Genomic DNA, 16,496 nt, shown 5'->3' with positions numbered 1-16,496 from the left:
GTTCCTTTGCTTTCTGCATGGTGATACTGCACTCCTCTGTGAGTTTTCCCACTGCAGTTTGCACTTCAACTGGCAGTGTGTGCAGAATTTCAGTCCAGTTTTCATATGGCTCTTCCTGCCTATCACTGTTAACACAAAGTCCTTCTCAGAACAGCTGAAGTCAGATCTTTTGATGGGAAAAATCCTCCTCGGTCTACTGCTTCCAGCAAAGCTTTGCTCTCTTACACCAGCCCTGAATCTGGCCTGTGCCATGCTACAACTGGAGCACTTCCTGAGCCCATGGGACCAGTGTAGTGTAAGCCTCTGTAATTGTAGGGCTGTAAGAAATCCTTAGAAGGAAAACACTGTAGAAACATGTCATTATTCTAATGGCCTTTTTTTTTTCTCATGAAACAGCTAAGATCTGCAAAAGTAGCTACCTTCTGGAGGGTGCTATTGCCCTAAGTGCAGGAACAGACCATATAGCTGGATGGATGCCTGGGGGAGAGGCAGCAGCGACAGCAAGTGTGCATGAAGCTTTTAGCGAGCACCAGCACAGAACCTCTCAGCCCAAGAGCTGCAGTGATCCCGGCGATTTCCTGTCCCCAGGTGCAACTAGACTTCCCACAAGCACTCGAATAGATGGCTTCGTCAGTGTCTCCTCCCAGCTACCTCATTGCAGCAGGAGGCACTGGGGAGGGAATGACATTTCCATTCCAGTAATGAAATCTTCTTGGCATTGCTTCAGTCCCCTAGGAATTCCTATCAGAAATGCAAATTACTTGGGAGGGGGAGTGAAGATTAGAGTTTGGAATGGAATTATATGAGCTAGTTGTGCCTCAGTTTCTCCTTCCCCCTCCAGGGGATAGTGCAGATTCCCTGCGTTCCTCCGTTTAGCCAGGTTTCCACAGCGTTTCGGGTGCTGCTGGGCAAGTGCTGCACGCTGATGGCTGTGGCAGAGCTGGGAGCTGCATCGTGTTGTAACGATATTGCTCTTTATGGCGCCTTTCAACCCAGATTCTCACCGTAACTCCTACGAAAAAGCAGCGCTAGATTTTTAAAAAAACTGTTTGTAAGTGACTTTTCCCACGCCGTTCCACTAACCCTGTGGCAGCAGAGATCTCCCTCCTGAGCTCTCTCCCTATTTTTCCGCTAGTGGAAAAATGGTCAAGGCCGAGCCGATCCTGCCTGAAGGGCACGGGTGGATCTCCTCACCTTGCCGGTGCTCCTCCACAGCTCAGCTGCCGGGATGGGGTGACCGACACCCGCGGAGCAAGGGGCCGAACGGTGAGGAGAGTGAGGCCGAAGCGAGGAGCTGGAGAGGGCCGGCCGAGGGAGATGGGGCAGGGGGTGCATGTGCATGAGGCGGGGCTCTGCTCATCCCGGCAGAGCTTCGGCTTGGGGGGGGCTGAGTCCCGGTGGTGGCCCCAAGTCCTCCTCCCCTGGAGGGCCGATGGTGCGCTGGGGCTCCAGAGGGGCCACATGGATGTAGGGGGATGACCGTGCCCCGTCAGCTCCCGCGGATGTGGGTCATCGCTCCCGGCGCTCTGGAAACCAGGCCGCTCGGCGGAGCAGCCCTCGGGGGGCGCCGCCTCCACACACCTCCCGACCGCGGCCGCTGCCGCTGCCGCTGCCGCCCCGCCCCGCCCCTCCCCGTCCCGTCCCGTCCCGTCCCGCCCTCCCGGGGGCTCGGAGCCCCGGTCCCGTCCCGGGGCGGCGGAGCGGGGGCGGCGGGCGCGGTGATTCGCCGCTTCGGGGGCGGTGGGCGCCCGGCTCATGCATATTCATGATGTGATGTCAGAGGGGGAGCACAGCGCACGGTGACCGCCCGAGAGCGCCATTTCCTGAAGGAGGCGGCGGCTGGGCAGGGACGGACGGACGGAGCGACCCACGGAGTGGCGCCGCGGCGGCCAAGCCGGCAGGGGGAGATCGCCCGGAGGCGGCGACCGGAGCGGAGTGGACCTGACCCGACCCGCGCCGTCGCCCCTCAGCAGGTTCTCCCGGGGCTCGCCCCGGCCGGAGCCAGAAGTTTGAGCGTGCCCGTAACCTGCCGGGTGAGCCCGGTATCGGGCGGCGACGCGGGGCTGCCCCAGCCGCTGTCGCCGCCGCCGCCTGCACGGGCGGTGGGAGCCCCCCGCGGCGCCGGGACCAGGGGAGAGGATGGTGGTGCGGGAGAGATGGAGCTGAAGCGGAGCATGGCGATCCCGCGGCTCCTCGTGCTGGGACTCTGGGCTGCGGCACTCCGGGACGTCGCTGCCGTGGCAGGTGAGCGGGGCTGACAGCCCGGTGGCGGCGGGGCACTGCCCCCCGAGACCCCGGGTGCGGCGGGAGGGGCTGCGGGGCTCGGCTCCTGCCGCCGGCCGAGTCTCCCCGCGGGCAGCTCCCGCTCCGCCGCCTCCACGAGTGTCGACAGCCCGCTGAGGGTCGCCGGGCAGGAGCGGCCGGGGCGCCTGGTCCGCCCGGTGCGGCGGCCGCGGGGCCTCGGGCAGCCACAGGTGGGGTCGGGGCCGGCGCATTTTGCCCCTCCCGGCGGGGCACGGGCGTCTCCGCCGCGTCTGTGGGACCAGCGACGTGGCGCTCGGGAGCCGGCGGGGAGCCCGAGCTGTGCGAGCCTCGCCTGGCTGCGAGTAATCCTCGCCGGGGTTCGAGGAGGCATTGCTCTGGCGTGTGCCTAGCGCGGGCCGTCGCCGAGGAAAGCCGGGCGCTAGCGCATTCCTCAGTGGCTTTTGTTGTTTTTCTCCGTCATGAACTCGTTTTCCGAAGTTTCACACCCCGGTCGGCAAGGAAAGCAGCGTGCTGAAGCGTCTCGGCGCCCCGGCCAGCCTCCTCCCGACTTGAGCGGGAGTTTGGGCTCCGCGCTGTGTGTGGAGCGATGTGCGTGCAGTGGCACGGAGCTGGGGAGGCTGTGGCACAGGCTGCATCGCTAGATCAGTGTCCTAAGGAATCTGAGGAGCAAAAAACCCTGCATGCATGAGCAGACGTCTTCCTCTCTCTCCACTCCCAACATCACAAAAAACATATTCGGTTCCTAGGAATTAAAATATTCAGAGATAGCAAGTTTAAAAAGCAAACAAACAGATGTGTCATGTATTTTGACAACTAGTGTGTTCACTTGCTGTCAATTCAGACAATTGCTTGATAAGTCATTTAAAACAGTTCTGTTTCCTACCTATACATTTCACAATCTGCAGCTCTTACAGGTAGGCTTGGCGGAACCTATTTGGATGAAATTGCTTCTTGCACAGTTGAATCAAGAATGTTGTCAGATGAGAAATAGTGAGTGGGAGAGTAAAACGAGGAATAGGTGGAAATTAAAATTCTTATGCGATTCTTCCTGATACCTGCAGGAAGAGATGCTGCAGCCAAAACTGCGTTACTGACCTGTGAAGTTATTAAAAATACCTGACCTGTAATTCTTCATTTCGGTTGAAATTGATGGAGGGATTATACTTGGACAATATGTACAACTCTGACTGAACACTTGTACTGTATGTTAATTTCCTACATCATTGATTCCTCTGCTAACTGAAAACCATATAGAATCTCTAACAATATTTCCTGGTTTAATTTATGACTAACTCTTTCAGCAGGGCAGTCTGAAGGATGTTGAGTAGTTTCATTTTCCATGAAGGCACCTGTAATGAAAATGTCTGTCAGTTTCTGCATGTGTAGCAGCCTGGCTATATCAGTTTTGTGTAACACAGAGAGAGCTGCTATGAAGCTTTCACGTATTATTCCAGTGCTTTGAGTTGTGAAAGGGAGGGTTTTTTCTGGCATGCACTGGGACATGTAGTTTGTGTCACATTTAAGTAATGTGAGGTTAGATCATCCTCACCCAAGGTGATAAAATCCTTAGCCTAGCAAATGAGCTGTAGCAACTAAACTCAAATAATCAGCTTCCCAATTTTCCAGTGCTCCCCGTGAATTTGTTAAATGAATAACAGCAGATAGAAAGGCAAAAGACTGAGTGTCGGGAAACCAGCTGGGGAATCTCATTAAGGAAAGGAATAAAGACCTTCTGCCTGTGTTCTGGGTTTTCTCCTAGACTACTGGTACTCATCTGGGTACAGGCTGCTGGTGGCAGAGCGCTGGCTGGTCCCACAGTGCTGGCTCCCCTTCTCCCAGCTGTTACAACCACGCTGTGAGCTCCTCTGCTGCTCCTCTGCCCTGTGAGGTGGTGCCCTCGTGGCTGTGGGAGGGTGGTGTTTTAGCAAGGAGGGAAGTGGCAGATCTGAAATCTGTGTTGGATTGCTGGAAAGGCTGTAACAGAGTCTGAGAGCAACAGGGCTGCTCACTAAGCAGCACTTTCTGACTGGCTCTGTGGGTAGCAAGGCGTCCTGCGAGAAGCTGACCAACCAGTGAACTGCGTGAAGTTGTAATGTACTGTGATACGTGGCCAGGCAAGAGTGATGGAGTAATTTTTTTCTGAAGGACGTGGAGTCCACTGCCAGGGCATAATACTGGACTAGGCTAGACCTGTTCTGGTCTGTCAGTCCTGTGCCACTGCATAGGAAATAGCCACTCTCCCTAACAAAACTAACTTTACATTTATTTTCTACCTTCCTGCTTTCCCACGGTCTCCTTTGATCTTCTGGTTCCTCCTTTATATGCCTGTCTTTCTTAAATGTGCTTAGATAGTTGGCTTCCATGTCTTCTCATGCTAACAAATTCCATACATTCACTTCTGCTTGAGGGAAACACTCCCGGTCCACCCACACACGTAACAGCGCTCCGGGGCAAATTCTGATCCCTTCTGTGTCCATAAACCTGAGCAGCTTCACCAGCTCTGGCCCTGCTGCTTTGGGGTGCCAGTGGTGTAGCTCTGGGTACAGTGGGGTCCTTTGGCTGGGCTGAAGGGTCCTCCAGGCGGCTCATTCCGCACACACCCACATCACGCGACAGAAATATCTGTTCTCTAAACAGTTCTGCTCCTCAGTGAGGTATGGTGTGGAATAGGCGTTGTTTTCGTGGGTTTTGCAAATTGTAGAGAAGCTCTCTGTAAGGCAGGAGAACAGTGTATGCTGAATAACAAAACATAATTGATTCTTTTTCATATCCACGCTCTTTGCAAATGCGTACAAGGGAGCAAGCACAATGTTTTCTTAGCAGCACAAGAACAGCATAGCTTAAATCCAGGCCTGGGGAAAAGAGGGAGGTGTGGCAGCGTGTTGAAGGGATGCAGTTAGCACTGCTGGAACACTGACACGGCGAAGCTCCCGGCATTTCTGTGCGTCTCTGCTTGGGCACTGCTCTGCAGAACATCACCCTGCTGTTACACAAGTTGAAAAAATCCCCATGTACATGCTGAACCACCACTTTTCTCCAGCAACTGTGCTTTCAGTGCTTGCATTTGCTTAGCAGATGTAGTAGAGCAGTGCTGAGACTAACACAGTCCTCTGCAGCATGTGCTGGTAGGGTGCGTAATTCCAGACCACCAACCTAGAGTAATTTGCTGTACTCCAACCCCCCTTCTTCTGGGGGTGGGGCGGAGTAGTATTTTTTTTTTAGGTATGAAATTTACAGGACCTCCAATCAAATTAAAGGTGTCCCAGGGTCAACCCGTGAAACTAAATTGCAGCCTCGAGGGAATGGAAGATCCTGAGATGTTGTGGATCAAGGACGGAGCAGTGGTGCAAAGCGTAGACCAGGTGTACATTCCAGTAGATGAAGAACACTGGATCGGCTTCCTCAGGTACAACAGATGCAGACAAGGAAGAATATCATGGAAACTATTGCACAGTTTTCTGCTGTCAGCTATATCTCTGCAACTGCAGTGCCCTCAGTGGGGCAAAGTCCTTAGGTCTGCAGTTCACTGTGTGGCAAGGGCATAACTGAGAGCAGAACTGAAGCCACTGAGTGCTGAGATTTTATCCACTAGAACCATATTGGTTTTCTGACTACTGTGGGGACAGGTGCTTTGCTAATGCTTGTGATGCTTGAGACGTGACTTCGAGGTGAAAGGATGGTCTTGCTTTGTTTGTTCATCTTGTTCTGCCATGCAGCAGTATAAATAGGTTTTCTCTCGTACTCATCCTGTTCTCTTACTCTCTCTCTTGAACTGTCAGTTTGCCTAAAGGGTGAGGATTGTTGATTGAAATGATACTCCCAGGACTACATCCCCTTCCTTTCTTTGGGGAGGAATGTTTGTCCTCTGAACCATCACTGATTCATTTTAAAATGAATCCTAATTTATTCCTAATACATTTACACTACGTGATATCGGTCCTGACCCATTCAGAGGCATGAAACTCTTGTGCAAAGCAGATCTCTATACTTTTATTTGAGCAGAAGAGGGATGTCAGCTAGTTCTGGAAGTGCTGAGATAAACAAGACCCAAGGTTCTGCTCTGTCTTTTTTTATGCATTTAAAGAGCTTGTACAGACAAATATACCAACACCACACCACGAGAGCTCAAAACTGTTGGCTGACTGAGAATCACTCTTCCCTGAGCTCTGGCTTCGTCTCCTGTTACATTTCTTGGATTGACACTGCACAGGGTCTCCAATTCCAGCAACTACAAGTCTTTGTGTTAAAGCTTGTCTGTAAAAAACATTTTGGTAGGAAAAACATCTGTGCACAGTAAAACTATTGCATAACATTATGTTGTGGAAACAGTTTGTCTTGAAACTATACTGTTTACTTCCCCCCAGTTCCACAAGGTAACTCTGTCCTTCACAATCTCATTCTGATCTCCTTTCTTGCCTCTTGTTTTACTCTGCTGAGAACTCTCTCTGCAGCACCAGAGATAAGTTAGGGTGCTAAATCTGGATGTATCTGAATCTCTCTCTCCTTCTTCCTTTCTTCTTCCGAAGAGATCATTTCTACCACCCACCTGTGACTCTCTGCTGTGATCACTGTGTTTCAGAACATGGGCAGTACAGCTGATGCCATTTGAAGGTCCAGCTCTGAAAATCGGGCTGTAGTGGGTCCATTGTGGGCATTTCAGCAAACTCTCCCCCCTTTCTGTCTTCCTTCCTGAGACATCCTTGCCCTTCTCCTGGAGGACTGCTAGCCTTAGAAAGGTGGGCATCAGCTGTGTGGGGGATGCCTGCATGGCAGCAGGCGCGAGGCTGCACGGCCTGCGGGGAGCAGGCAGCTCTGGTGCCCTGATGGGCTCTCCGAGCCACACTGTGGCCTTTGGCAGCTGAGACCTTGCTGCTTTGCTACCAAATTCTGCCCCTGCTCACCATTCACCAGCATAACCCCTTGAAATCACAAACTGGGAGGCCCAAGGAGTTTTGCAGCGTGAGCCGCTCTGGAATCGGGATAGGGCTGAGCGCAGCTGAGGCAGGGGGACCCTTTTCTGCCCCATCTGTTCCTGTACAGGCTGGGCCAGTCCTGTTGCCTGAGGCAAAGCACTCCAGCTCACCAGAGGTTTGCAGTGCAGAGTTTCCTGCTAGCTCAGATGTTGTAGGCCAAGCTGTTGCACTTGAAGGCTAGCTAGAGTCATGATTCAGGATGGAGATGACCTCTTCCTATCCTCAGAGGACACAGATGATTGGTTTTCTGCGAGAATGTTTTGGAGGAAGACTGTCTGCTCTGCAAGGACTTTCTCCACCCACTTTAGAGAGGAGCCTCCCATCTCTGCTGTTTTGCCATGTGCTTTGTGCTGGCTGGCTGTTGATCTCCTCCCCAGAGCTGGCTGTGTCTCAGCGGGTGTTTTCCATGCATCTGGTTTGCAAAACACTGGAGGGTCCTTTGGGGCAAAAACATGCTTTATCCACATAAAATATCGATATGGCTTTTGACTTTTTTCAGCTTGAAATCCGTCGAGCGGACAGATTCTGGGAAGTACTGGTGCCAGGTTGAGAACGGGGGGAAGAAGGAAGAATCACAACAAGTGTGGCTCATAGTGGAAGGTAAGGAGGAGTAGTAGTGCTGGTTTCCTTTCACGGCTGACCCACCAATATGCTCCAGGTCGAAGTGGTGAGAGCAGATTGCTCCAGTGACAGGCTTCTTGGCTCTGAACCATTGCTGCTGACTGCAGGGAAATCGCTACAGAGCAGGAGTAAGAGCTAGGAGAACTGCTTCAAAGGGCAGAGCTGTCCGTTCATTGCCTTCTGGTTTTATTTTGGCGTGTTAGGAAACAAGATCTTTTTGTGCAAGCACATTTCTTTCCAGCTTTTAAATCTATTGTTGCGGTCATCTCTAAATAATTCATAGAATGGTGAATAGTTCAAGTTGAGTGGGATCCATGGGGCTCATCTGGTCCAACCCACTTCTCTAAGCAGGGTCACAGTCTGCTTCTGTGTGTCAGCCGAGCAGGTCTTTGTGGGCAAGGTACAGTTTTAACACAGTTGTGAGTTCTGTGAGAAGTGCTGTACTCAGCACTGCATAGCTGTGGCTGCTCTGTGTGGCACTTTCGTGTCCAGGGTTGTCTGATAGGAATGGCTTCTACATGGCTGCTAAATATCACCCAAGGCAGTGTGGATTGGTGGCTTCTTACTTTCTCTAGTTTCATTTCCCTTGAGCCATGATTCTGTTAGATCCTCTGTTAGGAGCTAGTAGTCATAGGATGGCTTAATTTTTGGTGAGGAATTTGACAGGAACAATGCATTTTCAGCAAGAAGTAGTTTTTTGGATGTGTTTGGTAGCATTTTGGGGCAGAGCTGAATTGACAGTCCTAGACAGGGGGGAGCAGGGAGGGTGTTGTGGGAGGTGATGTGGTCCGGGTGTTTTACAGCAAAGGTCTTGCTCACTCAGAGCATGGGAACATTCACAGCAGCTCTCACAAGAGGAGTAACACATTCTACCTTCCATAAATCCCAGGCTTTTGTACACCTAAATTTTACAGCTTAAAACACTCTCTTGTGTGGAGTTTCTATTTCTATCCAATTACCACGGTCTGCTCCAGAGGTGGCTGCATTTGCATGGTGGGTGCATTAGGAGTGACTGGGTAGCTCAGCGTGCCAAGCTGAAGTAAACATGCTGCCCTTCTGGACTGCACAGGCAAAAAGTATCTAAGTCACAAAAAACCAGCTGCAGTTAGGTAAGGTGGAGTATGTTGAGAATGAAGGCCAAAGCTTACAGCTGAAGTGAAAAAAATTCAACCATTTGCCTTTATGAGAAAAACAAGTACAGCACAAGGTAGTTAAACTTGAACTGGGCATGTAATCATGTGTAAAGGGAGTTGGTGGATATAATTAAAAATTAACAAGTAGTGACAAGGGGTGGAGTTTAAAAAATGTGTCAGCTCTTAGCATAAGAAAGCACCTGGGTTTTCAGACCCACCTTCGCTGTTATCTCTGTGTATTTCTTCCCTGGACGTGCCAGCTTTGTGTAGCAGTGGCTGCTCTATCAATAACAACTGTCCTCTGATTGAAAGAGGATCTTTACTCTGGTGATTTGCAGCCTTCACTAGGTGCTGACATGCCTCAATGTGGCACACAAACAAATGTGGACTATTGGTGATCTAACTTAAAGTGAACTTGACTGCATTTCTATGCTGTGTAATAATATCTGCTTAGGTAGTCTGTATCTGCCAGATTTTCTAGCAATGGTATTTGAACTGTCTTTGTAATAAAAATGTTTGATCTTATGAAACACTTCTTTGAATTTACAAAACCAAAACTTTTTTGAACCTGTTTCCTGGTTTAGAAACTAGTCTCTGGCCTTGTTGAGAACATGATGGTGTTTGATGGCTGGAGAGGTGATCTCAGAGGCACACTGTGGAGTGTTAAAAAATGGATTGGGTTTCTTACAGAGCTTTCTGTCTCAAAATACACCTTTGACTATGTGGCTGTTCCTGGGGCTGCTAGCCCCCATTGTGGCTACAGTCAGAGACCAAGCCACACCTGTGTGGGCACATTCTCCTGAATCAATCAATTCTGTCTCAAAACTGCACATAAAAATCAGCCTTAAAGGTTGGATACTGCGTTGGAAGAGGGGAATAGGTGGGATGATTTCCTTGATTTCCTGCTGATTTCCTGACTGCTGGCTGCTCAGTGCCTCCGTGGGGTGTCTGTGAAAAGGATGTGCTGGCACTCACCTCTTGTACCAGGAACTGGGAGGCTAAATGTGTCACAGGCAGCGAGCTGCCCAGGTAACATACAGACGGGGGCAGTGCGAGTTCCTCAGCTGGATGAGTCAGCTGCACTGCTTCAGCTATGAAAGTTTTTAATTGTGGTCTTGTCTGCTCTGTTTAGCTGCTCCCAAAGTGAGAAAACCTGCTGAGCTGGGCAGGATCTTCCTGAAAGTTTACCTTGGGTGTCATGACAAATGGACAGGAGGCAGGGATCCTGCTCACAGGTAGAGAAATGGTGATTATTTTCCCCTCTAATCTTCCTTGGAGAAGGAAGGCAAAGCAGGCAGAGGTGTCACAGCTGGTATCTCAAAAGCTTATTCATTTTTATTGTTTATGTATGAATGCAATAAAAAAATGAAGTAAAATATGTCAGCAAAAACAAGCAGTATGCCATGACAATGGATATGCGTGTCCTGAATATTAGCCTTTGCACAGATAGGCACTCTCATTCCTTAAGAGACTTGGGTTTAGACCTGTTTTAATCTGTTCATTTACTTACTACTCTAAGGGAAGGAGGCAAGGAAGGCACAAAGGAGCTGCTACCTGAAAGATGAAACTGTGACTGGACAGTCAGTGAAAGACTGACTTTTGTCTGTAGCTTGCAGAAAATGTCAGGCTTCTAAATCCCTATTAGGCTCCTGTATTAATTGCCTGCTGGTGGAGGTGCTTGGGCCTGTCATCTTTGGCCAGGGACAGACAGTATAATTTCAGCATGTGAATGCACAATGTTGTCAGTTCATCTGTTTCTGTGAGGCAACAGATCAGCAGCTTCCAGAACACACTTTTTCCAGCTGAGAATGCCTGATTTTGGTTGGGGTAAGTGGTGTTGGTAGCAGCAGTGTTCGACACACAAAGATTTCTGTATAGAAGGGAACTGAACATTTCTCTGGGCCTTCAGCTCTTCCAACAATCACCAGAAGTGACTGGCTGTCCTGCAGGGTCAGCACTGCTGCTGATGGCTGCTGAAATTTGTGCTACTGGTTTGGAGCAATGAAACCACAAGAGCTTTGGCATTGCCCATAAGAAGAACCACATCTCTTGATGTGTGGAATTACACTCAGCTATTGCCATTTAGAGATGACCTAAGGTAGGTAGCATTGCAGCTGCATTCTGCTCCCCGTGGGCCTGGCCTGATATCTGTTGTACCAACCAGGAGTCTTTCCATGGTGGGGAGCAGGTAATTGCTGAGAGAGCTGTGTCCGTGGATAGCCTTCAGCTCTGAAACAAATTACCCCTGGCTCCGAGGCAGCCTGGTTGTCGTGGTGTCACAGTGTGCTGGAAGGCATCTCCATTCAATTAAGCTCCAGAGAGAGCACTGTAAATGCTCCAGTCTCTCACCGCGAGGGTTCTTTCCTCATTCATGGCTTTGTTAAAGCCGGCAGTTCAACGCTTTCTCAAGCTTCAGTTTTTAATGCATGGCAAGAGGTATCTGCAGCTGGATTAGCTGTCTTTTAAAGCGGTGTCTGCCACCGCTAAAGTTATTGACTGTTGCCTCTTTAAACTCCATTCTCTCCAGCTGAAAAATTGAGAAAATACTACCACTAAAAGCTGTTTCATAGGGGGGTCTTAAATTGAAAGCGGTTTTTCAAAGGCATTGTGGGAAGCAAGCACTCTTTCTCTCTGACTTCCAGGAGTAGTAGTACTTAGGTGTTCGTGCCCTGAGGTGATGAAGCATATCTGACCCTTGGTTTTTGTGGAGGCCTTGGAGGGCGTCGGATTCAGCCTAGCAGCAGGACAGATGGATGTCCAGTGCTGGGCACTGGTGTTAATGGAAATAAACAAGAGGCGGTTACTCCAGTTATTGTCACTTGTCTGTTGCTTTTCCAGGTGTGCCCTACTTTACTGTGGAACCTGAGGATGTGTCTGTGTCCCCTAATGCTCCATTTCATATGGCCTGTGCTGCCGTTGGTCCCCCTGAGCCAGTGACAATTGTCTGGTGGATGGGAGACTCGAGAGTGGGGCTTCCAGACGTCTCCCCCTCCATCTTAAATGTGTCAGGTAAGGCTGCTGCCACTGCAGGGGATCACTTGAAGCATCAGAAGAGGAGAACAGCTCTCTTCTGATCGTGCCCTGTGCGTTGGGTAGCCACATATTGTGGGAATGATGTTTAGCTCTGCATTAAAGGCTGAGTGGTCGTGATCACACATGATCACACACAAGGATTATCTTGAGGAGTGGTGGTTGCCCAGTGTTTTTGCTGCTGGCTTGAGGCACACAGGCTCTTACAGAGTTTGGGTGGGCCTGGCACTCTTGTTGAAGATGCTGTTGAACAGATGATGCATTGGGTGCCTCTTGTTCCACCTCGTGGAGGATGTTCATGGTTATATGAAGTGACTCTGTTGGTGCCATTTCTCTTGGAACTCTCCAAGCATTTGCATGTAGCAGATGCCATCCCCTCCTTCTGTGCATAGCCCTGCTTTCCCCTCTCTTACCCATCCCGATCTCTGTTCTTGCAGGCTTGCTGGATGCTTTTATCATTAAAATCTGACTGCCTCATGTAATTGGTACTTCAAGAGTGATTGTATCAGTGCTGAAATGGGCTGGTTGATACCCTTCAAGACCAAGGTTTGCCCCAGAGCAGAGCTTTCCCCAGCAGAGTCAGCAGAAAAACTCGAGCCAGTAGGTGTTAGGGCCTCTTTTCAGACCACTTCCAGAAAAAGGTGATGTTTCTCTACCTAGAACTGAGTGCAGCTACCTCTTGCAGTTCTCTTAAATTCTTGCAGTTACCTCTTAAAAGTAACTTCATTGTAGTTAGTTGTCCAACAGCCTGCTGTTTTATTATTATCAACTCCCCTGACCCAAAGTTTAACTAGTTATTTAGAAAGAAAAGGTTTTAAACTAAGAGTTGTCTCTGGGGCCTCTTTATCAGTGTTAATACAGTTACATCCATGGAGAGTTTTTTTATGTCTTTGACCATCCTTTGAGCTGTCCAGTCCTATTCAGGCTTTCCTTAGAACCTTTTTTATTCACAAATCAAAACATGATTTGTGATTTGAAATGGTTTTAATCATCTGCTCCCTCTCTTAGGTAGCCACCAACGCTGTTTCTAAGTTGGAAATGAAAACTGCTCCCTTGTGATATAATCTGCCTTTTGAAATGGAAACTTAAAAGACAGATAGTCAAGAGGAGAAAGACAATAAAAAAATAAGTCACCCCTCCTCCACTAACTCATCCCACAGTGCCTCACAAAATATCTGTTGTTGGGGGACAGTGGCTTGGAAGCCTGAAAAAGACATCTACTCCTAGTGATTCTCCAAACGAATTGCTATTTTATTTATTAAGTGTCTTCTGCACTCTTATTTGCTTCCAGTGTTCTTTGGTATGCCCCTTGGGCACACCCTCTTTCATAGCACTTTGGGGTGTCCCTTGGGCATATCTTGTCTTTGCAACTTGAAACATTAGCAGGACACAATCTGTATGGTTGGATTACCAAAGCATGTCAAAAGAGGCAGTTGGTAAGAAAACAAGCATTGCACTCTGAAGAAAATAGTAACAAAATACTTGGCTAGAAAGCAAGCATTTAGAAGGTTCAGCAATGTTGTATTTGGAAAGCAGTGCTGGCATGGTGTTAGGGAACATGCAGTTCCTGGTTTGTGGTATATTTTGTATTTTCCTCAGGGCAGGGCTGTGTTAGGTTCTGTCTTGGGACAGGCCTACCACCTCAGGTGCTGCTCTGCTGTGCTGTCTGGCCTTCAGCCTCTTGGCAGCCTCTTCCTCTGGTTGACAGGGATGAGAATAGCACTCCCTGCTCTCTCCCATTTCACCTTCTTTGCAATGCTGTTAGTCTCAGGCTTGGGAGATGAGTCAATGGTCAGAGACACTGTGCAAGCTGCTCTGTGCAGCTCTGAAATTATTTTCCTTCCTAAATTGTATGCCCACAGTGAGCCAATCTTTAACTTTTCTCAGAGTCTTTTCAGGCAACTGAGGGCCAAGCCACGTGACAATAGTTGGTGGACACAGTTCTCCAGGCAGCCTTGCAAATCTATCTCAATTCTGATATATTTGCAATATCTGTGTGTGTCCTGGGACAGCCAGACATCGTGCCATAATGCCATGGGATGGATGGATGGATGGATGGATGGATGCTCACAGAAGACATTCTGACTTGTATCACCCCTGGAAAGTGTTTCAGTGCTGAGGCAGTAGCATTTAACTCCTGCTTCCTTTGTGTGTCTTCAGAAGTCTGATGCAAGGTGGGGGACAGGTGGGCATTGACTAGAAATAGGCAGCATCTGACTGAAGGTTTGCCTGGGCTAATAGCCCAGTTGGAAGATGAATGTTGCTCAAGTGTAGGCTGAGACCCAAAGCATTGGGCTTTGTGTGAGCTCACAGTTCAGCACAATCCTTGCTCCAAAGATGCTCACCAGAATGTGAGAAGCAGGCATCTACTACCTGAGCACTATGAGCTGCTGTCCTGACAGATTCTTCCTTCCTTTTCAGTACTTTCAGACACTTCCATGAAAGCTTTTCTGCATTGCCACACTCCCTCCATTAAAAATGTGTTTAGCATATTAGTTACATTGAAATCTGCATGCCTTTAATTGGCACCCAGCTCACCCCTCCAACTGCCTGGAGCTGGATGTCACAAATAACTGAAATTCTGCTGAAGGTTGAAGCTGGATTATATAGCTATTTGTGTTTCCTTCCCTTTTCTTGGCTGCTCTCCAGGTATTAATCAAAGCACAGTTTTCTCCTGCGAAGCTCACAACGTAAAGGGATTGTCTTCATCTCGGACTGCCACTGTTCAGATTAAAGGTGAGAGACTGGGTGCCAGGGACTGGGCAAGGGCCTCAGATTTGCTCTCTGGGGAGGGAAAGTCGAGCTCCTTAATGCCAGGAGGTGCCTCAAGGCTGCCAGCACTGGCTGGAGCTCTCAGCAGTGGAAACAATGCTTTGTGTTCTAACAGCAGTTCCCACTTCCTATGCAGGGCTGTATCCCAGGCTATTGAAAATAATCCACATCTGATTCAGGAGTGGAAATGTGATGTCAAATGACGGCTTTTCCTTGAAAAGAAGAGAGCTGGGGCGATTAAGTTCTTTGTGAGAGATGAAGCTGATATAAATTTGTAGCAGGGAAGTCTTTCCCTCTTGGGAATAGATGGGTCTTGTTAGAGCTAAAGAGGCCATTACTTCTGCTTGCTTTTATTAGCATCACATTAGATACTGGAAAAAGTCAAGAAGGTGATCACCAGTGGCCACTAAGGTCTGCTTATCCACACTGGGTTTATGAATTTTATTTTTGAAATGTTTGCTCTTTAAAAGCTCATTAAAAACAAGTAATTCCTAGCCTGTGCATGACCAGTTGCCATTTGGAAGTCTCCAGGCTCATGTGACATTTCCTCTGTTCCTCCAGGTAACTGAAACAGGGATAATCAAAGCAATCACCTCTTCCCCTCTTCTTCATGTTGAGATGCTTCTGCATTTGAATTTTTAGTCATGCTTTAATGCACTTTTAATTACGTGATCATCAGTTCCAGGGGAGGCATGGCACAAAAATAATTTGTTCCAAGTGGTAGCCTATTGCTCAGCAGAGATACAAGCAATCTTTTATGTACTGTAGTTGTAGTAGCTCATGTTCATTAAAGGACAGATCGAAATCCAGCTGTAACCTACTGCTCCTGGAGTGTGTTTTTGTTCAGGACATTGTGGTTACTGCTATGCCAAGAATGCAGAACGTTGCTCTAGTAAGATTTATAACTTAATTTAAAACCATTTGGAGTTGTTGCCTTAAAGGCTTGTCTACACAGCGCAGTTAGCTATTGTAGAATATATCTTCTATGGATATTTTATCCTGGGATAAATTTAGTTCACAAAGCTATTACACTTTAAAAAATCTTGTCAAGCCATAAATTGAAAAAAAGAATTAGCATAAACAAGCTTTTGAAGTTTTTCATTTTAATACAGATTGTTATTTTTTTAACCATTAATAAGATGAAGAAGTAACGACCTCAGAACTCTCTCATTTCCCAGCAATTATGTTTAGCTGAAAAGTGTTCCTCAGGGATCATCAGCTAATGAATCCACACAGCCTATTTATGGGGGTCATATTGCCATCACACACTTGGGTCACACACACATGTTCTAGAGCTGAGAAAGAGCAAGCTTAAGTCACTCAGCTAACATTGCACCAGATATGGCAAGTCCCAGAGACAAAAATTCAGGTTTTGAATGGCAAGTCCAGTGCTGTATTCATAAAAGTAATGTCTGTAGTACCTCATACATATGTCTAAAAATGTCGTTATAAATTTACCTAAGTGATGAGGCTTTTCTAAATAGAAAAGTTTTGAAGATCTAGTATAGCCCTGTTAAAATTAAAGCAAAGCTTCTACACAGCAGAAATAGGGCAGGTCCAAATAATGTTTATTTAGTTCTTGGTCCTATGAACATGCAGAATTCAAGGAAGTTACTTCTGGATGTAGCTGTCTGTGCATGCATGTTCAAGGCCTTCCTCTCTTACACAAACCCATCTGCTGATGAGGACTCTAAATCTTTCT

General features: G+C 48.4%; 1 protein-coding gene across 3 annotated transcripts in view; it reads left to right on the top strand.

The window, feature by feature from the left end:
* The first annotated feature begins 1,678 nt into the window (after positions 1-1,678).
* Positions 1,679-16,496, top strand: part of TYRO3 (TYRO3 protein tyrosine kinase) — a 41,503-nt gene continuing 26,685 nt past the window's right edge. Inside the window, exons 1-5 of one of the 3 annotated variants that reach the window (XM_064713956.1) lie at positions 1,679-2,244; positions 5,488-5,671; positions 7,738-7,838; positions 11,831-12,001; positions 14,672-14,758. In XM_064713956.1, coding sequence (XP_064570026.1) covers positions 2,157-2,244; positions 5,488-5,671; positions 7,738-7,838; positions 11,831-12,001; positions 14,672-14,758 — 631 coding nt within the window. In that variant the 5' untranslated portion in view covers positions 1,679-2,156. The remainder of the gene's footprint in view (positions 2,245-5,487; positions 5,672-7,737; positions 7,839-11,830; positions 12,002-14,671; positions 14,759-16,496) is intronic. The other 2 variants (XM_064713959.1, XM_064713957.1) reach the window with 2 other exon arrangements.

Source organism: Zonotrichia leucophrys, chromosome 5 (genome assembly GCF_028769735.1).
Source record: "Zonotrichia leucophrys gambelii isolate GWCS_2022_RI chromosome 5, RI_Zleu_2.0, whole genome shotgun sequence".
Lineage (NCBI taxonomy): Eukaryota > Metazoa > Chordata > Aves > Passeriformes > Passerellidae > Zonotrichia > Zonotrichia leucophrys.
Note: the sequence above shows the minus strand (reverse complement) of the source record. Positions and strands in the feature narration are given on the sequence as shown.